The sequence below is a fragment of the Clarias gariepinus genome, chromosome 4 (assembly GCF_024256425.1).
Source record: "Clarias gariepinus isolate MV-2021 ecotype Netherlands chromosome 4, CGAR_prim_01v2, whole genome shotgun sequence".
Classification (NCBI taxonomy): domain Eukaryota; kingdom Metazoa; phylum Chordata; class Actinopteri; order Siluriformes; family Clariidae; genus Clarias; species Clarias gariepinus.
The window spans coordinates 6,173,258-6,197,013 of NC_071103.1; the positions used below are offsets into that span (position 1 = coordinate 6,173,258).

The 23,756-nt window shown below is 39.4% G+C and overlaps 1 protein-coding gene across 1 annotated transcript in view; it reads right to left on the reverse strand.

The window, feature by feature from the left end:
• triob (trio Rho guanine nucleotide exchange factor b) overlaps nucleotides 1-23,498 on the reverse strand; it is a 115,897-nt gene extending 92,399 nt beyond the window's left edge. Inside the window, exons 1-2 of the mRNA XM_053493967.1 lie at nucleotides 23,244-23,498; nucleotides 10,403-10,453 (exon numbers count right to left, since the gene is read on the reverse strand). Coding sequence (XP_053349942.1) covers nucleotides 10,403-10,453; nucleotides 23,244-23,310 — 118 coding nt within the window. The 5' untranslated portion in view covers nucleotides 23,311-23,498. The remainder of the gene's footprint in view (nucleotides 1-10,402; nucleotides 10,454-23,243) is intronic.
• Nucleotides 23,499-23,756: the final 258 nt, after the last annotated feature.

A 23,756-nucleotide genomic window follows, 5' to 3' on the forward strand; every position in this document is an offset into this window, starting at 1 on the left:
TCACTCAGCCACAGTAAAGCCTCCCAACATGGGCACTGATTCTCATGAAACACACAAATAGCCATTCAATAAATGTATCTTAAAACCTAAAAAAAGATAAGAGGCCTGTTTGTTTTTTCTGTTTTTGTTTTGCAGCCCATAATCTCTCCCAGCAGATGTCAGCATACACTGGAGTGAACCGTCACGTATGTTTAACTACGGCCTCCACCCTGCAAAAAGTGATTTTTCTCTATGTGGTCCTGTCTAATAATAATGTTTTGAATTAACAAAATATATCCTGAATTCTAAAAAACAGTTTATAATACGTTTAAAAGGTTATAAAATATGAAGGTAAAACAGTAGCAAAACCCGAGAGCTTGCAAATTCGAATGTGAGAACTTGTAAAATGAATATTTGTATTTGTAAGTTGAAATTTGTACTCACAGCTCTGATTTGAAAAGCTGCATCTATCGATTTGCACACCTGTGTTTTGAATTCGAAGTTGCAGATTAACAGGCACAATTGTGTACTACACATTTATCTTTGCGCTTTACTTCAGTTTCGGTGTACAACCACAAGTCGGCGCTCACAACCTCTCAGATCTGGCAGTACAACCTCAAATCCCGGCGCTCTGACTTTTGCTACTCATTTTGCGATATTCCTGTAGCAAAACTGACTTGTGCACTTGTAAACGCGGGGGCGGGGCTGGGGTGGAAATGAAGTCATTTTATTGGTCGATGCCTCACCAATGAACATTTAATTAATTGGAGCCATCCAATGAAGTGGGACGTTTTGTGCGCGATGACGTCACAGACTACACAGAGCAGCTCGCGCCATTTCGGTGGTGGTGGTCGTCTATGCCAACCATTTAAACGACATTGCTGCGCTTTTACTGGTATATAAAATCCAGTAAAACTAATGATAGTTAATAAAAAAAAATTCCAAGCGTTTAAAAACAAAATAGCTAATACATATGCATACAAATGTTTGCATTGTGGCTGGCGTTGTTCATTAGTGAGGCATTGACCAATAAAATGACTTCATTTCCACCCCAGCCCCGCCCCCACGTTTACAAGTGCACAAGTGAGTTATGCTACAGGAATATCGCAAAATGAGTAGCAAAAGTCAGAGCGCCGGGATTTGAGGTTGTACTGCCAGATCTGAGAGGTTGTGAGCGCCGACTTGTGGTTGTACACCGAAACTGAAGTAAAGCGCAAAGATAAATGTGTAGTACACAATTGTGCCTGTTAATCTGCAACTTCGAATTCAAAACACAGGTGTGCAAATCGATAGATGCAGCTTTTCACATCAGAGCTGTGAGTACAAATTTCAACTTACAAATACAAATATTCATTTTACAAGTTCTCACATTCGAATTTGCAAGCTCTCGGGTTTTGCTACTGTTTTACCTTCATAATAAAACCTCCATGATATGTTATCATATGCTGAATTCCACAAGGATTAACAACATTTAACGGTCTAGTTACACCACTAGGTACATCAGCATAGACTGAGAGAAGGAAACGAGTTCATGGATAGAATCCGCCGTAACCCTCATCCTCTACTGATGCATTTCAACATGTCGTGCAGTCATAACCGCGTAACTTGCATGAACATAACTGCAAGCCAAACACCTTGTTTTTAAAAGTGTGACATACTAAATGCAATGTTTATACGTAACTACAAATCAAAAGCAACATATAAACCTAGCTATACGCCAAACCCATTGTTTAAACAAATGCAATACTTAAACGTCGCTATGCAGCTGTTGTAATGTTGAAACGTAGATTCACAGCTAACACAACTTTTAAAAAATACTGTTCTGTTAAAAACATTTTGGTGCATTATAAAACTGATTTAACTGCAAAATAATGTTCGATTCACTTGAGCGTGAGTAAGTCAGTATGTTCTAGCTAAAGTTACTCCATGTTGGGAGAGAAAATGAAAGAGAGAAAAGCAGGACAAAGAAAACAATGGTTGGTAAAACCTTAACGGCAGGCCAGGAGATATCCGTCTGTCTGGCAGCTGTGCACCAATATATCTACTTTACATCGGGACAGTGATGATATCATGTGTGTCTTATTACACACTCTAACCTCCTGACCTCAGATTTGCACATGGAGCTTACACCGCCATTGCAAAACCGCACTGGGAATTAATGTGATGCCACAGGGGGGTCGGGGGAGACGCTTTTACAACCAGGGAAGGCATGAGATGTTTACTAAACACTTCACCACATTATTAATCTTTCACGATTATGTTGTGATTTGGACGGCGAGAATCATGAATAGAGATTCCATAAAGAACAGAACATAGCGATGTGTTGATATGATATAGTGATAGTAGTGAGAGCATTTGTATACGTACTGTTAGGGCTGGGCGATACGGCTGAAAACTGTATCACGATATCAGTGTTTCATATCGGTCGATATCGATAATTATTGATATTTTTATGACCTATTTAAAATAAGGACCAGGAGAAAAATATATTACATTTAAACATTTTTATTTTAAACTTAACCTTCCTCTGATCATAGTCCCCTCAGTTATTAAGACAGAAATGTCAATAACCATGGAAAACTCAAATAATTAAAATGTAATGTGAGAGGTTGATTTTACGGCAGCTGTTTACGGGAGTGTAGTCCAGTGCAGGCAATGCTTTGTGGGTAATGCAGTCCAATGTGCGTGAACGCGGAAATGTAAGATGAGATTTTCTTTTCGTAGTTTTTGGTTTGATTTAAGTACGAAATCCACCCGGAAGTTTGTAATATCGCCTGACAACGCAGAAAATAAACGAATAGACATGCATCGACTCGTGTGTCTTTCTCATCGCTGCATGGGCATGAATTTACGGGCTGTTGCGCTGCCGCGAGAAACGACTCAATCAGGAATTGGACCCAAAATCACATAAGATCCGGCGAAGTGTCGGAAACAGCATGGGCAGACTCAATGACTGAGCGATGTGAAGCGGCATCTTGTCTCCTTTTATACTTCTTGAATCGTGCCCACCGTACTGCTTCAGGGTCCTAGTGCCGATCGCGGAGCATGACAGCAACCAAACTAGCTTTGCGACCTCTGTTTTCTTCCGACAAAGAATAAAAATTATCGAACGTTTTATCGAACACATTTTTTATTGATATTGATTACGTGTCTATCGCGATACTTATCGTTTTCATTTTATCGCTCAGCCCTACATACTGTACACAATATCATAAGAGCTCACAGGATGGGGACTAAACAGCTGTGTGAGTCCATAAGAAAACAACTTGTTAGTAAGACTAATCAGAAATCAATCTGCTAGGGAGCATATTGGACTTTGGAGAAGTGAAAAAATGTGACCCCTAATGTGAGGATTCCAGAGCGATGGGCGCGTCAGGGTCAGAAGGAAAGCGCGTGATGTAGTAGAGCTGCATGATTAACCGAAAAAAAATATGCGATCACAAAACACTATTAAATTACCAATCAGGGCAAAGGTTAGCAAATGATTTAGTTATAAAACCCAATCAATTCTCATCTCTCTTCCTTATTTACGACGTTCCGCTGTCAATCACATGACGTGTAACAAGGAGGTGGAGCTAAACATGCTAACCAGTAATCAGGAGCTGGGGTAGGATGCTGTTATTTTCATACCAAAAACTGCTTCGCACCCTGATTTTATTTTTGTTCGCTTAAACGCTCACTTAACGGACGACCTGTTTTTGATTGTCTTTCTTTGATGCTTTAAGTGTCCGCTCAATACCTATGTATCAAACGTCTCACCCATATGGTTTGACTTGCAGTGAGACATGATCCCCAATCAGTTTGATGTGTCACATGACCCTCTTCCTATTGAAAAAACAAAAGTTGGATCCAAAATGGCCGACTTCAAGATGGCCACCATGGTCACCACCCATCTTAAAAAGGTTTCCCCCTCACATATACTAATGTGACCCATTTTATGAAGGTGTATCCATATAAATGGCCCACCCTGTAGAATGCTAAACAATATTTTTGTATACATATATACAATATCTATGTGGTTTCATTTCTCTTGTAGCACAACATCTTATTAAACTATTTCAAGAACGTCTATTAATTTGTATTTTTAGTGATTGCAGTCATGTTCTGGAACATCAATACATATATATTATAGTAGCTTTAAACAGTCATTTTATTACCAGCATTAGTTTTTAAAAAACTATTTAACTCATTCAGTGAACTTGTGGTACGTCTTTTTTATTTATTTTTTAATCCAATATTGTCCTTCACAAGCTAAGTGAGTCCCCCCTTCTTGCCATTTGTGACCTAATTAACCACTGGAGTGTGGAATAGAAGAAAGCGAGCTCACATATCTGGGGCATCCAGAGCCTCCTGAACTGAGATCGTTGGATCCGCCTTGCGGTCATAGACGTGTCAGTAATGCATCATGTTAACTCGTTTAATATTCCCGCTGCTATCTCATCTACACATCAGACTGGAGGTGTGTTGTATATGAGCTTGCCCGTGAGCACACCGCTGCGTTGTCACCTCTGAGATATGACAAGGATCTGGGAGATTTAGCAACCAGGCATGAATATTCATGAGAATCAACAAGGGCAGGTGTTTCGCCCAAAGGAAATTGAAGTTGTTTTGTTTTATTAGCCAGTAATCATGTATGTCACATTGTCCAATACTCAGGTCACAGTTTTTGGGCTTAAGGCGTTTAAATAAATAAATAAATAACAGCACTGCATAATGGTAATGCGCTTGACAGTCCTTCCATTTATAAGGCAAGCAGTGATCATTTGCATAATATTTTCAAAAGGTTCCAGATATCACCGTTCCTTGCAGCGGTCAATAATGTGTGACCGCTAGAATTGCCGTTTACAATATGGATGGCTCCCCCGAAGCCTCATACAGAAGGAAATGCATCCTCCTTGTCGTAATCCCGAGAGGAAACTCCTTGGGGAACAATTACATTTCTTGTTTACACTAGGCAAACGCACAAAAATTAGGCGTAGTGTGCAACAGCAGGGTGCTGTTCAAACAAGTGAGGCTCGATTTGCATAATGGTGTGGTTTTTTTCCCTCTCTCTCTCTCTCTCTCTCTAATTTCTGGAAAGGATCTTGTCTGTGGGCTTGGAAGAAAAATGAATTGGAACACTAAAATCTGAAAGGTTCAATAAATCATGGATCAGCCTTTAGCACGGGGATGAGGACGTTATTGGCAAAATCGCATCCGGACCTCAAACAACACAATCAGGGTTTGTTTCTGTCGCTAGTTGTTGGAGCTGGTTACACACTCCGCAGAGGGTTGGTGTAATGCAGCACAACGTGATTCACAGCTACCAGTCCGATCAGTAGTGAGAACTCCAATACCAATACTGAAAAGAGCTGGAGTATATTTTTATCTGCTGTGTCTTAACAATGACACCTTTCAGTCACGTCTGTTTTGACTAAGTAACACCAGTTTGGGATGCATGACGCTTTAACATGAATAAAGTTGACACTGCATTAGTTTAAACGAAATGATTTCCATGTGTCATGGAACCACAACAGGAGCTCACATCTGGAACATCTGAGCCTAGTCAGGATGATCGCAACCCTGCGCAAAACTAATTAAGTTCTGCATTCTTTACAAATTGCAAAGATCAACAACTTGACGGTGACTAATGTGCATTTTATTGGTATGATTAACATAATCCGCTTTTACACACTCAAGCTTTGTTCGTTTTCCACGTTTTATTTATGTGAGAATCAAAGCAGCTTCAAGACGACGTGTCAATTCGCTTTCAGCACACTGTTAATAGTCCTAACATAGAACAGGTGAACGCAACAGGCCAACAAAAACCGATGAGACAAAATGAGGACAGAGGTCGAGACACATCGAGAACAGAAACAAAACCTGAGCATGTGGCGCATCGTCACCATGGGAGGCATGAAAGGAGGGGTAGATTTGAGATGGACGGATTTCAAACCAAAGAATTAAGGCAATAAAACTAATAAATACAGTACCTAGCTAAAACACTGTTCATAAATCAGCCAGAAACCAGAATTTTGAAATGGTGGCACTTTGCACCCAGTCAGCTTGGGCTTCTTAAATATCGACTTTGTTAACTGTTTTTAAACTTTTTAAATTGTATTGACGTCATGGCAATACTTGCCAGTTTGACTGTGCTTGAGAAGGCATGTTTAACAGCTTTGGGTGTGAAACCTAAGCCCGCTCTGTTATTTCCCTCTTTTAAGTGAGTGCACTTTAATAGATAAATTGTATGATGACTTTATATATCTGTGTTGTTGTAATTCGTAACATTGTGTTAAAACAATTCACTTCCTTTTCAAGCCTCTGGACAAAAAACAATGGGGTCGAAAGCCATCTACAAACGATTTATCCGGGTCATGGCACCAATGTTATGCTAGACAATGTGGATAGCAGCTTTAACAATGAAATTGCTGTGAGAGTAATTTCGTATCTCTCCTGATGTGCAAAGTACTAAATTAAAAAAGTAATATTTCTACAAAATAAAGTTAACTAAACATCATAAATAAACTTTCAACTATGGAATTCATCCAAACCCCAAAACCAGCATATTCAGCACTCTGATTAGGCTCACCGTAGGATGGTATTATTTGGGATTTGAGGGTACTTCCGATCGAGAGGCCCTTATGAAATAGCCTAACGCAGATCAGCAAGCTGTCTGGCTTTACATTGTGATCAGGGTCAACAGGCTGTCAAACACGACTATGGACTTGCCAAAAGACTACAGGGCTACAACAAACAGAGGTTTAGCCTGGGCTTATCTTCACGCGGGATAGCAACGGAATTCCCAAAGTTAATAATCTGTAATTAAATTAGCTTTTTTTGTTTTTTTGATACTGAGTTTGATTTGCAGTGGTGTGTGGTACTACTGTGGTATTACTGTCCCATTACATCCCATCAGAATGACAGTATATTTAAACCATTTATAGTTATGTTGAGGAACAGAGATCACAGAGATAACAGATCTTTTTCTGTTACTTAGGGACTGAAAGTAGTAGCCTATAAGAACGCATGGTGCCACAGTTCCTTATTCAGCTTTATCCTTGCCTTTAACTCCTAAAGTTCTTAAATAAGCTAATGAACATCCTGCCGTAGAATTTCTTTACCCATGACATCATTTCCAAACCGGTGGTGTGCCTGGGTAGCACATGTGCCTCAACTAGCTCATTGTAAAAAAGCTTGTTTTTTTGTTTAATCCTATTTAACACTTTGAATAATTTTATAACTTCTTATATTTTACATTTAACCTGCTGTGGCTGCATTTCATTAAAAAATTATATAAAACAAATTAAGGAAATATTACTGTTACATACAGTGGAGGAAATAAGTATTTGATCCCCTACAGATTTGATCCCCTACCACTTACAAAGAAATGAAGGGTCTATAATTTTTATCATAGGTTTGTGATAAAGGATTGAAACAGAATGTCAACCAAAAATCCAGAAAAAGCACATGATACAAATGTTATGATTCATTGCATTTCAATGAGGGAAATAAGTATTTGATCTCCTACCAACCAACAATAATTCTGCCTTTCACAGACTGGTTATGTCCTCTTGTGGTACACATTAATTTAAGAAGGTGCTCCTAACAACAATGTGGTACGTGTAAAAAGAAAAAAAAAAAAGACACCTGTCCACTAAATATCTTCCTTTCAAACCTCACCACCATCGGCAAGACCAAAGAGCTGTCAAAGCAAGTCAGGAACAAGATTTTGGACCTGAACAAGGCTGGAATGGGCTACAAGACCATCAGCTAGAAGCTTGGTGAGAAGGAGACAAGGGCTGGAGCGATTATTTACAAATGAAAGAAATACAAAGTAACCATTAATGGGCCTATATGCAAGATTTCACCTCATGGACACATGTACTGTACAGACCCATCTGAGGTTTGCCAATAAACAGAGAAAGATTGGGATAAGCTGCTGTGGACAGATGAGACCAAAAAAGCTCTTTGTCATCAACTCGACTTGCTGTTTTCGGAGGAAGAAAAATGCTGACTATGACACTAAGAACACCATAGTTAAGCAGTCGAAGGTGGAAACATTATGCTTTGGGGCTGTTTCTTTGCTAAAGGTACAGATTGACTGTGTGGCACTGAGGGCCATGTGTTGTAAAATTTTGGATGAGAACCTCCTGAAGATGGTTTGTGGATGGTTCTTCCAGCATGAAAAATGACCCCAAACATACTGCCAAGGCAACTAAGGAGTGGCTCAAGAACAAGCACATTAAGGTCATGGAGTGGTCCAGCCAGTCTTCAGATCTTAATCCAATAGAAAATTCATGGACAGAGCTGTAACTTCGAGTTGCCAAGCAACAGGCAAGAAACCTTAAACATTTAGAGAAAATCCGTAAAGAATAGTAGATCAAAATGCACCCCAAGATGTGTGCAAATCTGGTAAACAACTACAAGAAAGGTCTTTCCACTGTGCTTTCCAGCAAGGGTTTCTCTACCAAGTACTAAGTCATGTTTTGCTTGGGGATCAAATACTTATTTCCCTCATTTAAATGCAACCTAATTCATAACATTTGTATCATGTGCTTTTTCTGGATATTTGGTTGATATTCTGTCTCAATCCTTTACCATAAACCTATAATAAAAATTATAGACCCTTCATTTCTTTTGGGATCAAATACTTATTTCCCCCACTGTATGTAACATAAAATTTTCAGGGACAAGTGCCATGTGAGGTCCTTTAAAATATGACCCATGTGGTCTGTTGTGCTCTGTGTTATATCCTCCATAATTTCCCTTAAATGAGAAATCGGTCTGGTCTCTTACGGGTTTAAAAACTTTTAACAATTGCACATTTTTTTTATTTGCTCATGTGTCCCTGGATAGACGTTTAACTCTATTATAAAGGACAAAATAGATGACTTGGCTTTTCCTCCGGGTGAATTTATTGCATGGTTTTGTCTTACCACTAATTAGCTAATAAAAGCAAAAGATATATATAGATTGTAAGTGTCCCCTGTAATGCCATGGCAAGGGTCAACTTCAACAGCTCAACCTCTGCTATAAAAACGGTCAAGTATCATTAACAAGAACAATAATATACACATATAATTAGTCATACAGCTTGAACTGAGGGAGAAATATGATGTTAATATCACTGTAGATTTTTATTTTTTTTATTTGCAGGGTTTGAGAACTTCCTCATTATATAGTAAAAAAAAAGCAGGTCTCTTCAAACCATTATTGTTCCCATTTTTGGCCACGTTAGTCCCTGCAGATTATTCAGCGCTAACAAGATTTCGACTTGCTTTAGTTAGTCTGACGCTGTGTTTTATCTGACTGAATAAACCGCCTTTGCTTTCAAAACATCACTGAAAGAGGTTTTCACCTGCCTAATAAGAGCTCCGGATACATAGCTGACAGTTTCGAGTCTTTGCTCCACCACAGAAACGTTTTTTAAATCCAGTCCGAACTAGAACGGCGAATGTGGAGGGTCTAATCTGCCCTGACGGCCTGGTAAAGGCCTTTGGAAACGAGCCCGAGAGCCCTAAAACCTCCTCCGGAGAGCTCCTTTGTGCAAATGTTCTCTAGTCCAAAAGAGTGCAGCAGACCCAGCCCAAGCTCGGCATGAATCCAATACACTCCAGTGTCTAATTAGAGCAGGGGCTTGGCATTGCTGGGGAAACTGCTGCTGCTGCTGCATCCATTTATTGTTAGTTTAATTCGAAATAATTCCCATTTGTACCCAAAGGTAACTAGCTATACATTCATTCATATGCTGCTGCTTAGAGACACATTTTGAACATTTAATACACTATTGTAAAGTTTCATATAGCTACACTAATGTCGACAGCTAATTTTATGGAAATGGAAAGATAAATTTACAAGCAGTGCTACAACCAGTCCTCGGGTAGAAATTGAAACTTTATTTTATGTTTCCTGCTTGGTTTTAATAGGCATTTTAATGACTAATAAATAAACCATGCATTACAGAACATAAAAGATTGATTGGGAAGATTGAGAATCTTAGTATCTATTGTCTATATGAGGATTAAAACACATGAGGTGTGTATGATAATAATTAATGTCAGGGTGTTACAATGAAGCCTGGCCCAAAAAAAAAAAAATCTTATTTTCAAATAACAGTGAATCCTTTTCTGTTGATTTGTTTTATTTCTCTTACCAAAAGTAATATTTTAATTCTAACATAAATGTAGGTAGAAGAACAAAGTTACTCCAAGTAGGCTGGAGCTACTGTATGGATGAGACTAAGTGGCTTTTCTAAAACAGTTATGTTACATCAGTGTGATTAGGATTTGCTGTAGCGGAATGAAGTACGTTTTAGTTTAAGCCACATAACAGGATCATTTAAGCGTATTACAAAGAACCTCCAAAACCAAATAGAGCAGAAAAGCTTAAAACCCAGATTCGCTATTGCAAAGCAGACCAAAACAAATGGCGATCATCTCACCTGTGCGTCCCGCTAAATCAAGCGTGGGTTCACACTTCGGAAGAGAACAGTCTGCAAAGAAAGGAAGAAAAAGAAATAAAGGAAAACAGAAAGAAAGAAAATCAATAAAATCAAAAGGCACAGTTCTCTCTAAGATGAAGAGCTTTGATGTGCGACCAAATAGGAATCACGATTTAACAACGTGCCACATGTGGCGCACCACAGACAGCCACATGTTACAAAAACATGTCATGCGAGACAAAACAGCGCAGTTCAAAGCCGGTTTGTGGGCGTCTTGGTTATAAATGTACAGCAACGCTCGAAATACTTCAGTTGAAGTCTTAACACAGTCAGTTAAACTACTAGAACCAACAGTGGGCTGAAGGTTGCTTTTAACCGGACTGACAGTAAAAAATAAAGAAACTATGGAATAAGTCTGGATATTATATTATCCATTGAGCTTCCATTAAAATACTGCGACTTAAACAGTTCTTAAAATTATATAACTGCTCATATAAGACTTTAGGTATCAGTTAATACTTGAAAATCGCTAAGAATTGATAGAGATACAGTATCCAGAACAATGCAAACAACCCAATTTAGAAAATGGTGATCAATCACATGGTGGATATTCTAAAGAAAAAAATAGGTGAATGATAGAATTATGTTGCTGGGGTGGCAAGTGTTTAAAAAAAAAAATAACATTGCAGTTATATTGACTGCAAATGAATGTGTGATATTTAGCTATTAAATGAAGCATTTTGTATTCGGACACATTTACTTTATCTAGGTTAACAGCAAATAATTGAGAAACAGAGATAAATTCTCTCATTAAGAGAATGTTTGCTTACATTTATTTTTTAAACAAAATTCTTTTAAAAAAAAAAAGCAAGCAAATAATTAATTATTAAAAATATATTCCAGATTACATGTACAGCCAGACTATGTGTAAAATAACCTGTAATAAATTGCATTCTTTTGCCTGTCTAAAATAAACTTTGGTGTCAGCCTGACGTTATAGAAGGTGAAGCAACATCGTATAAAACTTTCCTGTGTGCTGAATAAAACCTAACAGGTATTTCCAAGCTTTTCATAGCAATATTTTTTGTTCTGTATTAGCCGAATGTATGGCTGCTTGCAGTATTAGCAGGAGGAGTTAAGTCTTTCATTAGTCTTTACAATGCATAGTAACATTAATTCAAACTACTTAAAAACTTTACAATTTGTTATAACATCATACATGCCTCTAACTAACAAATCTAAAACATAAAAAGAAATGATAACTACTAAACTCGTTGACTTAGCTTAAGTTATTTAGATGCTAGCTGGGTAAAAAGCTAAGAGGCGTTTGCTAGCCAGGTTAAGCTAGCTACAGTAAAGATAAAGAGACTTTGTAGTGATACAACGAAATTTGTTTGGTAGCAATAATAAACATAAGAATAAACTAAAGAATAAACACAAGGTAATTGCACTAAATGTATAAATATAATAATTTATATGGAATGTATATGAAGTGGAAGCTGGAGTAACAGTCTTGGTGTAAAGTGCCTTGTGCATTAGCAGCAGCATGGGGAAGAGGCGCAAACAGCAGCTAAGTAGAACTGATAAATTGCCACAAATAGCAATCCATTTGTGAAAAGTAAAATATAAAACTTGCTGTTAAACTTGGTCTTACTTTTCTTTAAAAAAACACAAGAAATTAACACATTTTGAAGGTTAAAATTCCCTCTGGTTAAAAAAACTATAAAAAAAATCCCCACTTTTATTTAAGTATAGAGATATTCATAGTATTCACCATGGTGCAATTCAAACATGCATACGGTGGTCTGTATTTACATTACTTCCTATAGGAAAAGGCATTTCGCAATAGGAAATTTCGCCTTAAGACCTCACCCCCAAGAGAAAATAAAATTAAATTAAAATTCCGAGATACCATTGCAAGTTTAATAGTAAAGTACTGTACTTTTACTTTCTGTATATGTACTTTTGAAGTAAATGGTAGTTCGATGGTACCTGTACCGTGTTATATAGTACCATGGTATTTTTCACAATACCATGTTACTTACTTATTTGCTGATATAGTATATTATTCTACCATTGTCAATACTTTGGTACAACGGTACATGTACTATCTTACAGTACATGGTTCTACCATTTATGGTACTGTGGAACTTCTACCAGAATACCGTCTAAGATATGTCTATGTAATATTTTTTCGTATGTAACATTAAATAAATACCACAGTGTATGGTGAAGCTCTTTATATTACATACAATAATATCGAACTGCCTGTACTATACCATACCAATAGTATGGATGCAGAAATATAAATATAGTAATAAAAAAATATTAAATATCTGCTGCATTTTTGTAGACACTGTGGTACCCAATAAGTACCATAGTACTCACCAAAGTACAGTGCATCCTGAAAGTATTCACAGCGCATCACTTTTTCCACATTTTGTTATGTCACAGCCTTATTCTAAAATGATTAAATTTATTTTTTTCCTCAGAATTCTACACACAACACCCCATAATAACAAAATGAAAAAAGTTTACTTGAGACTTTTGCAAATTTATTAAAAAGAAAAAAATTGAGAAAACACATGTACGTAAGTTTTTACAGCCTTTGCAAAATTGAGCTCAGGCACATCCTGTTTCCCCTGATCATCCTGTTTCCCTTGATCATCCTTGAGATGTTTCTGCAGCTTAATTGGAGTCCACTTGTGGTAAATTCAGTTGATTGAACATGATTTGGAAAGACACACACCTGTCTATATAAGGTCCCACAGTTGACAGTTCATGTCAGAGCACAAACCAAGCATAAAGTCAAAGGAATTGTCTGTAGACCTCCGAGACAGGATTGTCTCGAGGCACAAATCTGGGGAAGGTTGCAGAAAAATTTCTGCTGCTTTGAAGGTTCCAATGAGCACAGTGGCCTCCATCATCCGTAAGTGGAAGAAGTTCGAAACCACCAGGACTCTTCCTAGAGCTGGCCGGCCATCTAAATTGAGCTATCGGAGGAGAAGGGCCTTAGTCAGGGAGGTGACCAAGAACGCGATGGGCACTCTGTCAGAGCTTCAGAGGTCCTCTGTGGAGAGAGGAGAACCTTCTAGAAGGACAACCATCTCTGTAGAGTGGCCAGAGGGAAGCCACTCATTAGTAAAAGGCACATGGCAGCCCGTCTGGAGGCACCTGAAGGACACTCAGACCATGGGAAACAAAATTCTCAGGTCTGATGAGACTCTTTGGACACTCTACCATATAGGCCTGATTGGTGGATTGCTGCAGAGATGATTGTCCTTCTGAAAGGTTCTCCTCTCTCCACAGAGGAGAATACCATATGAATACGTGCTGTGAATACTTTCCGGATGCACTGTATGGTGGTACATACCATAGTACTATCACGGTATCCACTGAGGTGCAACAGCCCCTATGCTGGTACTGTATAAAATCCTATGGAGCACAGTAATGTTTGAATGTCTGAATATTATGTTATATATAAAAATGTAGGCAGAAAACTACAGTACATACCATAGTCTTTCAAATTTCTAATGGGTATATACTACAAATCTCTATTTCCACTTACAGTATGTTAAGGAACACAATGTCTTGTGTCTCGTCAGCAGCTGAACAGCATTTTCATCCCAAATAATACCAGAGCTTAAGGAAGAAACACGACAGAGAACCTAATTGAGACCAGGGCTCAGCTGGGCCACTCTGGCGTGTTCCAGGCGTGTGGGTGTAAATCCTGTTGGACAGCTATTTCATACATACCAACACACAGTTTCCAGCTGCACCCAAACCGCAAACGCTGTGTTATTTTTCTTTTCATTCATGAAAACACCCACATATATTAAGTTAATTCATTTGATCCATGACTTCCCTTTACGGTAAAAAGGGACCACCAGCTGATGACCGTGTGTGCTAGAACAGCTAATGTACATGTCGTTTTACTTTCACCTCTGTGCAGTCTCTTTTTGTCTTAGAGGCACGTGGTTACACTTGTGCACACTCCACAGGGTGGACATTTAATACATGTGCGTGTGGTCCATTTAGTATTGCAGAGCAGTAAGAGTTCCAGGATATCTATGGCAAAGCTAGTCCCCTAAAATGCTCATGCATAGCAAAAGTTTCTTTCTGTCATTTGTCTCACTTCTATTTAATAAGTCATGTGAGCATTTTGATTTTGCTATGTAGTCGCCATTTGTTAGGTTGTCCTCATCGAGTGAGGGTAGACCAATGTATAAATGGTCAGTTTTCCAGGCTTTTCCAATCTCAGTCTACACTTTTCCTGTCCACTCTGCTTCGTTCTCATGGATCATTCCACTGCATCAGTCCCACTGCAATGCTTATATAAGTAAACTGCTAGTGTCTTACGAACCGCCACGCCTACTTCGATCAAAGGATGCAGGCTGCTTGTCAGTACCACCTATTACTAAAACTACAGCTGGGGGCAGAGCTTTTTCTTACAAAGCCCCAAAGTTATGGAATAGTCTTCCAAATAGTGTTCGGGAACTCAGACACAGTCTCAGTGTTTAGGTCTAGGCTAAAAACCTATTTATTTAGCCAAGCATTTTTATAAATAGATTAGCCTCAGGTAAAGGAGCAGATCTGGGGGAATCATGGACGTAGAGTAATATGGTGAACTAGTATGTTTAGATGCTGTCTTCCCCACTCTCATTGATCACTCAGGTTTGTTGACGGTGAGGTGATTGGTTGCCTTACATCTCAGGAAGCCCTCATGTTTGTGTTTCCTTCTGGCTCTGCCCTTTAGTTATGCTGTCATAGTTAGTCCTGCTGGAGTCCCTGCTTGCACTCTGCACTAAATATACATTCACCTTATACATCTTTCGACTGTGACCATACCTAACTGCCATCTCTCAATCTCTTTTGCTCTCTCCTCTTCTGCTCTCTCCTCTCTCCTTTTTCCGCTTCCTATCTCTCTGTCGAGCTATACATGCCGCTCCTGAGCTGCCAGTGATCCAGACCTCCTCTGCCCTCTGGACCTGTCTAACTCATCCTGGAGTCCTGCTTCTGGTTGGAGATCTCATCCCCCGTGTGGTATGCCTGGGATAAGTGTGGTGACTGGGGATGGCTCAACTTTTCCATGAAGGTGGTCCTGTCCTCGACTGATGGACCTGTGACTTTAGTCGCTCAGGACTAGAATTTGTTACAGTCTACCTGAGCCTCCAGGAACAAACTGGACTTTAATCTTACACATCTCCTCTTATACTGAACTTCCAGTCTCGCATAATATTATGCAAATCAATCCCTGGTTCCTCTCAAGGTTTCTTCCTATTACCATCTCAGGGAGTTTTTCCTTGCCACTGTCACCGTCGTCCTCAGCTTGCTCATCAGGGACAATCTTATCATTTTGATTCATACACATTTATATTTCATACAAACTTAATTCTTTTGATTGTGTGAAGCTGCTTTGTGACAATGTAAATTGTTAAAGGCGCTATACAAATAAAATAGAAAATTGAAATTGAATTGAAAATTATATGGGTATCAGGTTATGGGCACTGTCCAATAGTGTCAGCCCAGCAGTGGTGGGGCTCGGCCCCTCAACCCTCTGATCAGCAACCTAGAACCTCAACCAGTTGAGCCACCACTGCCCCAGTCACCATAAAGAAACCACGCTCCCAATGGCTGGAAACTGGTAAGAAGTTTAACTGTTGGTCTAAAGCACCGGATCATCATAACGTTGCTATAGGATTGCTATACGCAACAAATACCTACGAGAATGAGATAAGTTCCAATATTATTACTGATCCGGGACCAGCCAAGTTACTACACATAGGTGGTAGTTTAATATCAGCCCAAAATCAGATAAAGCATTTATAGACAGCTGTTCTTAGTTCTCCTGTCCAGAACCCCAGGTGGAGAATGAATTATTTACTTTTATCCAATTTTCATCCAAATGGAATTGCAGCTGTGGGTGCAGATTTCTATCAGTAAGGCACATACACCAAGCTTTCTTTATTGTCTCTCACAGACACACACACATGGACATAGTTAAAATTTCATTTTAATATCACCATTTAATACTATAATTTAATGTCTGGCTGATCAGTTTAAAAAAAAAAGGACTGAGATAATAAAGTACGACTTTAGTCTATGAGCCGCTGCAGAACAAAGTGTTCTTGTCGTTTCGTATCTGTTTAATGAGCTCCAGTGCTCTGTGGTAAAGTCCAGTTACAGCTTGTTAAACATCAGAGGAAAGAAGCAATTCCTTGTGCATCCTTCTGGCTTCGTCTTTGTTTTACAAGATGCCGCTTTTTTCCGATAAAATTGATCCGTATCAAACGCCCTTTAAACAGCTGTTTCCTGTTGTAGGTGCACTGTGTGTCGGGGTTTCTTGGGAAAATTCAAAAGAGGATGAAGGATTTGAAGAGCTGCTAGGAGAGACAGAGAGAGAGCAAGATAGATGAGGATAGACAGAGAGAGAGAGATAGACGAGGAGAGCGCGAGAGAGAGATGGACGAGTAGAAAGAGAGAAAGAGATGGACGAGTAGAGAGAGAGAGAGAGAGAGAGAGATGGACGAGTAGAGAGAGAGAGAGAGAGACGAGGAGAGAGAGAGAGAGAGAGAGATGGACGAGTAGAAAGAGAGAAAGAGATGGACGAGTAGAGAGAGAGAGAGAGAGAGAGAGATGGACGAGTAGAGAGAGAGAGAGAGACGAGGAGAGAGAGAGAGAGAGAGAGATGGACGAGTAGAGAGAGAGAGAGACGAGGAGAGAGAGAGAGAGAGAGACGAGGAGAGAGAGAGAGACGAGGAGAGAGAGCAACCACCCAAAACTTGGGTTCCTGCCAAAGGCTCTTCCTCCAGTTCCCAGTGGGATGATATTCCATAGCTACTTCACGACCCATGTGTCTAGATTCCTCTGAGACCAACTAGCAATTAGGTTAGCGTGGAATGCAAGCTGGCCGAGTCCGACCTCTTTGAGTAAATTGACAGAAAAAATAAACAAACATAGAAACTTTTTTTTAAAAAAGCTCTGAGGGTACTCATGATGAACCTCTCCACCCAGTCAAATATGTTGTTTGTAAGGCCTTCACTATCAGAAAATGCAACCCTGATGCTGGTATACATCAAGCAGAAACAGATGATGTACATTGTTCAGAGTTTGAGAACACTGGGCTTTCTGAATCGAGAAGCATTCTGGTTAAACAATAAAGCTAAGCTACGGCTTTGTATGATGAAAACAAAAGTGATGTTAGAACTTCAGGTGGACTCACACATAAGGCTTATTGATAGCAAGCTTTCAGATACTTAATTTGAGTTTACAGTGGTTAGTAAAAATGAGGGTGAATTCAGTTATGCATCGCCACACTGACTACAAAATATATTATTTAAATTTTTTTTTCAATATTTACAATAGAGATGAACCGTTCGATCTGACTTTTTTTCCAAACTCTGTGATTGAATTATTCTAAAACCGACTCATTACACACACTTAAACCAGTCTCAAAACACAGTGAGTGTTAATGAGTCGAAAACCACGTGCGTTAGCAGCTCAACGTGCCCGCATTAGAAGCATGCTCGCACCCACTCACCCACGCACTCAATGAAGTTGAGTTCGGAGACTTTGAGGAGGTAAAACGTTGCAGTTTCTTTATAATGCTACAGGTGGTGCTCTCTAAACTATTAACACATTCATCCCTTGTGGTAGGAGTGAATAATTTGCTACGTTTGTTTAGAAATAATAATTATAGCGGATGACAGAGATACATGCTGCTTAGTAAAATAAAGCTTTCTCGCTTAATTTAATTTTAAGTAATTAGTTAATAATATTTTATTGTTATTTTACACTTGTATTTAAAGTTAGTTTGTATTTGTTAAGATGCTGCCCTTGGCTTTTAACTAAGAACTACAGTACTGTTATGAGGAATAGGCTTTATTAAACTTTCTTTAAATTGTAACAAAAGCACAGAAAATGTAATATCAAATAGGGATATTTATAAAATGATGATATCGCAATTTTGAACATATTGGCACAAAGGTATTAATATTGTTTTGGGTGGTGACTCCTATGCCGAGTGGTCAGCACCTCCCGGGTTGGGGCCTTGAATGTTCTTGCTGTGCTTGGTAAGTTTCCTCTGGGCACTCCATTTTTCTCACACATTAGTTGTAGGCTGATTGGACTTAGCTATAGTGTACGATTGACTAGCATTGTGCCCTACGTTCCCTGGGACAGGCTCCAGGCCCCAATCCAACCCTCTGCAGAATAAGTGGAATGGAAAGATGGTCGGACAAAACACACGGAAAGATGATTACGTGCCATACAAAGCCATCACCCGACACATTACCTAGTCTAACACTATGTTATAAGAGTAAGAAAAGAACGTTGACAGTTCCTTGGACTGGTCCGTATTTTCTCATCAACTCGTTGTATATATTACATGCTACAGTCATATCCTGTAAGACACATGTACTAGGTCTTAAATATAGTCTGTATTATTACATACATAAGTGTACATATAATTTTTACACACCACAGAAATTAGGCAATTTGAGGAAACGGGCCAAACCACAGTTGCCTCCAGTCTTTAAGCTAACCCCTAATCAGACATAATAAAAGCAAGGAATATCTCAAAAAATCCATGGAGTAGAAACCTCCAGGCTAGATTACAGGAAGCAGAAAAGCTCAATTATTCTACCACTGGCAAATGGCAAAATGAAAGTCCCATGGGAAAGCTGCTTTGACATAGGCAGGCTTGGAACAAAGCAAAGAGTTTGATATCATGTTAATTTTGGCATTTAAAAATGTTCCTCATTTGTGGGGAGTTTTTCCTAGTTCTGCCGATCTGACCCTGGTCTGGTTTCTGTCTTTGTAAGCATGGATCATTCTGTTCAAATCCCATCCACCACTGTGCTCCCTCATCCTATGGACGATGAATGAGTCTGAAATTGATTCACTCCCCCATACACACACACACACATGCACAACCCCCCGAAGAACCCTAATGTCCATCTCATTAACCTGTATCCAGCTTTAAAATCGTACATATTTTTTTAAATGTCATAGATTTCCCAAGAAGTACGACATTTTCCATTGACAAGATCAATAATGCTTTGATAGACGAAGCAGGAGAATCCGAGACAAATGGTTTCTCCAGGGCGAAACGGCAACTGCTCACCAGGCAGACATAAAATCTATTCACACTTCAATTAAACCCTTGATCTGGAAAACAGACCGTCCGCACCAAGTGACTGGCACATGTTATAATGACCTCTAGGGTTCTTTCACGGCAATTTCTGCAGGCTTCTTTTATAGTACAGGAGGAGACCACAGAGCCACCACAGAATAATATGAATTTTTAGAGTCACAACACCACCATGGGTTTTTAGCCATCGGAGGAACAACGATGGACTGTGGCTACAGAAAGCGCCACCTCCCAGAATGCCTGGGGTTTTCTGCTTTGGGAATAAAGTGGTAGAGATGAAGGCCTGAGATGCCTTTCGGTCATCAGCTGCTAGGTTGTCAAGTGGTTGAAGTAGGCCATGACCGACTCACTTTCCACTGTCGTATAATGATTAGCCATTTGTCAAGAGGCAGTCTTGTTTCGACCAACAGTCAAGAGCTGGTGGAATGAAGTTATGTACAGTACATCATGTGTACTGGACACACACTTTTCCACACCCGATTGTATGATGTCTTCTGTTGCAGTAAAACTATTTTCCCAGGTTAGTTTCTGTGAGCGGGATTGGTAAAATGTTCTGCAGGATTTGTAGGAACTGGTCAACAGCTCTATAGTAGCAGGGACTATTGGTCAAAACTGGTGAAATTTTCAGACCTGAATTGGTATAAGGTGTATAGAATAGTTTTAAAGGGGGCATGAATGATCTGGGGGCAGAAGGTGAGATTAGTTACGTTTTTGCTGTGGTGGATTGGGGAGGTCAAACTATGGAGTATGTAGGAATGGTACAACTTTCTCTGGAACTGATTCTGCAGGAGCAATCAGGATTGGACAAACTTTTCTGTAGAGTCGATAAAATTGGTAGAACTTTCTAAGAGAGGGAATGGGAAAGTTCTCCAGGGCTTGGTCAAGCATTCTTCAGTGATGCAATTGCCTGGAGTACTTAGAATTTCCTCAGAAGCAGGTGGAATCAGTCAGAATTGAGTCTAGAGTGGAATGTGCTTTGACACCCAGAGCTGTGTTTCGAATAAGCTGGAGAACTAGAAATATTTTTTTATGTTCCGCCGTAATGGGATAACAGGGGCCAACAGGTGACCATAACTTTTAAATGAAGGTTTAAATCACAATGTGCACCTATATCCCAGGGTTCAGGAGAGCAGATATACCTTTTATCTGAATGAAAATTACCTCCTTCATCCCAACCCAAATTTTATCCCTGGTTAGCTGGAGTGATGTTTCTTTTGGAATACAGCATTATGTACACAGAATTCATCAATCAGTGAGTGGTTTAAATCATCACACGAATTACAATCCATGTAAGATAAAATGTTCCAAAACATGACAACAAAACAAACTGTACATCTAAATCTCTACATCCAAGTAATGCACGAGACAGAATTGATCCAGCATCATAACGTAACATCCCAGAGGCAAAGAACCTCTTTAGGAGTCTCCTCATTTGTGAGGGTTAGTTCTTTAACTTTTATTTCGACTCACAATGATAAACCATAAAACCAAAGCTCAGAGTTAAGCTAAACGGTCATAAAAATAGGCTGCTAAGTTAAAGACCAATTTTGCAAACAAATAAACAGCTATTATTCACCGGTTTGCAAAATTGGTCTTTAACAGCAAACTACAGTCTTAAATAAAACAGTTTACCTTTCCTTTAAATAAGCATATAGTGTTTTTTTGTTGTTTTTTTAACACTGCAAATAATGACATCTAAGCAAGTGAAATATTCTTGACTCTAGCCAACCCTATCTATAATTTCCTAAAATAAGTCTAAGACTATTCAGTATTTTATAAATTACTGAACTTATTCAGACCACCTCATACCATTTAAAAATCACGTCATCAAAAGGCATTCTAGGTCACAATTTTCTAAAGATGAAAATATATGCATTGTTAAAACACACGTAGTCAACCTGCAACGACGTGAGACTATATGCTGGCATACTTGGCCATATACTATGGATAGTACCAGGGGATTCCAGTAGGGGGCACACCGGGTAATTCAATCAAACAGTTTAGCATCAAGTAAACAAACATCGCAATTCTCAAGGACGTTAGATTCCATGTCAACATTTAAGATAGCGCTTGGCATTTAAGACGTGCATATTTGTTACTCTGCAGCAGTAAAGTCATATCAAATAGGGGGTATTTGCAGACCTGATCACACAACTTCTCTGAACGTTCTGATATTTTTGACGTGCTTGGACTTTCCGGTTTATATATGGACGGGTCGCGTTAATTTCTGAGGACGCACACAAGCTATACATCAAACTAACAGGTTACGCGTACGTTTAATTAAAAGGCATTTTTATGCCACAAGACCCACCTCATAAAACGTGTCAAAAATCTGAATAAAAAAATACAGTGGTAATACAGTGGTACCTCGGCATACGAATGCCCCGCCTTAAAAACTTCCCCGGTTGAAAATTTCGCCTTAAGAACTGAAATTCTGCAAGAAATTTGCATCTACATACAAAGCATATTCGAAATACAAAGGAACTAGCCGAGCCGAAATAAATGCCGACTAAGTTGCACGTATGTCCGAGAGCTGTCCAAAACTTGTTTGCATCAGTGAAAAGCCAAAAGAAACGATTTTTTTTTTCTTTTTTTCTGTGAGGTTGTAGTTTAATTTTTTTTTTTTTTTTTTTGCATTTTTTGCAAAACTAAGTGAAGACATAGCACCATGGGTCCCAAGAATTAACATTTACATGTCTTTGAAATATTTAATTGTTTTATATGCAAAAATATGATTATAGTGCTGGAAAGATTATCTACATTTACATTATTTCCTATGGGAAAATGCATTTTGCAATTTACAAAAAAATGTTTGCCCTAAAAACTTTGTGCACCGAGGTACTACTGTATTTCTTTTTTTTATGACAATGTTCATCCATAAACCATCAGGGATGCAAACTTTTGTGCTATGCCCTATCTGGGACCCTTCTATTCATTTATTCATTCATTCATTCATTCATCCACGCATCTTCACATTATTTGGGTAAGAGTAAAGATGGATATTTCTGTGCGTAACCCAGGAACACACTGTACACCCAATAATTATGCCTTATTATTATTATTATTATTATTATTACAGTTTTGTGAAACGTGAAGATATTTAGATGTAATGCTCTGTGGAGCTAGATCAGGGCGTTAGATTAACATGTCAATCTGCCCTGTAGGAGAACCCAGGCTCTATGCAGAATGTTTATAATGATGACGTCATTCCACCTTGGAGAGACAGAGAGAGGGAGAGAGACCCAGATGAGCCTACGTCACGCAGGAAAACAACTAATGCAAGAGAATGCTATGGGATGCAGAAACAGAAAATGTGTGTGTGTGTGTGTCTTGCACGAGTTTTTCTATATGCATGGTAATGTTGATGTTTAGCTATGCGACTCAGTACATCATTGAAACACAGAGGAGACAACACACACCTCCATGCACATGCATCTGAGGAATGCACGCAGCAGTACATCCATTGCATCATCATCATCATCATCACTCTAGTGCACGCGAGCCCATCTGCAGCCTCCTAGCTGGGTCATCATCCACAGCTCGAGCTACCCACCCACCCACCCAGCCTCATACACACCCACGAGCTTTTGTTAGCGTTTTCACGCACGCGGGGCCCAACAACCCGAACGCATTTCTTTGCATTCCTCCTCCTCCTCCTCCTCCTCTTCCTCCTCCTGGTCCGGTACTCACCGGCTCTGTAGAGCGCCGCTACCTCCGCTCCGTCCTTACACACGTCCTCTCCTTCCCCCGAGCTCATGGTACTGTACGGCTCGCTCAAATCACGACTCAGCACTAACACAATGGATGCAAATCTGTCTCTGGGTGCGCGTCTTTTTTTTTTTTTTTTTAAAAAGAGAGAAAATGTCAAAAATCTATACACATCATATATTCTTGCTTCATTGCAGCCCGAACCCGGGTGTCCAGAGAGCCGCTCGGTCGCGCGCAGAACCCCGACCCTCCATGTTGGCTCGAGTGAATCACCAACGAATCGGTTCTCCGTCTGCGTTAACGGATCAGGTGGGAGTCGATTCGTTCGCAAGCCTCCATACGCTAGTGATTCACTCACACGCAGGAACAAAACTGCCTCTGTTGTGTTGACTGGGAAAGTCCAAAGCACCAATCCTTATGTTGTATACCCTTTAAAAAAAATGTTTACATTTCATATCAGTTTACTGGTCGCACTGTCGCCTGCAGGGTCCAGGT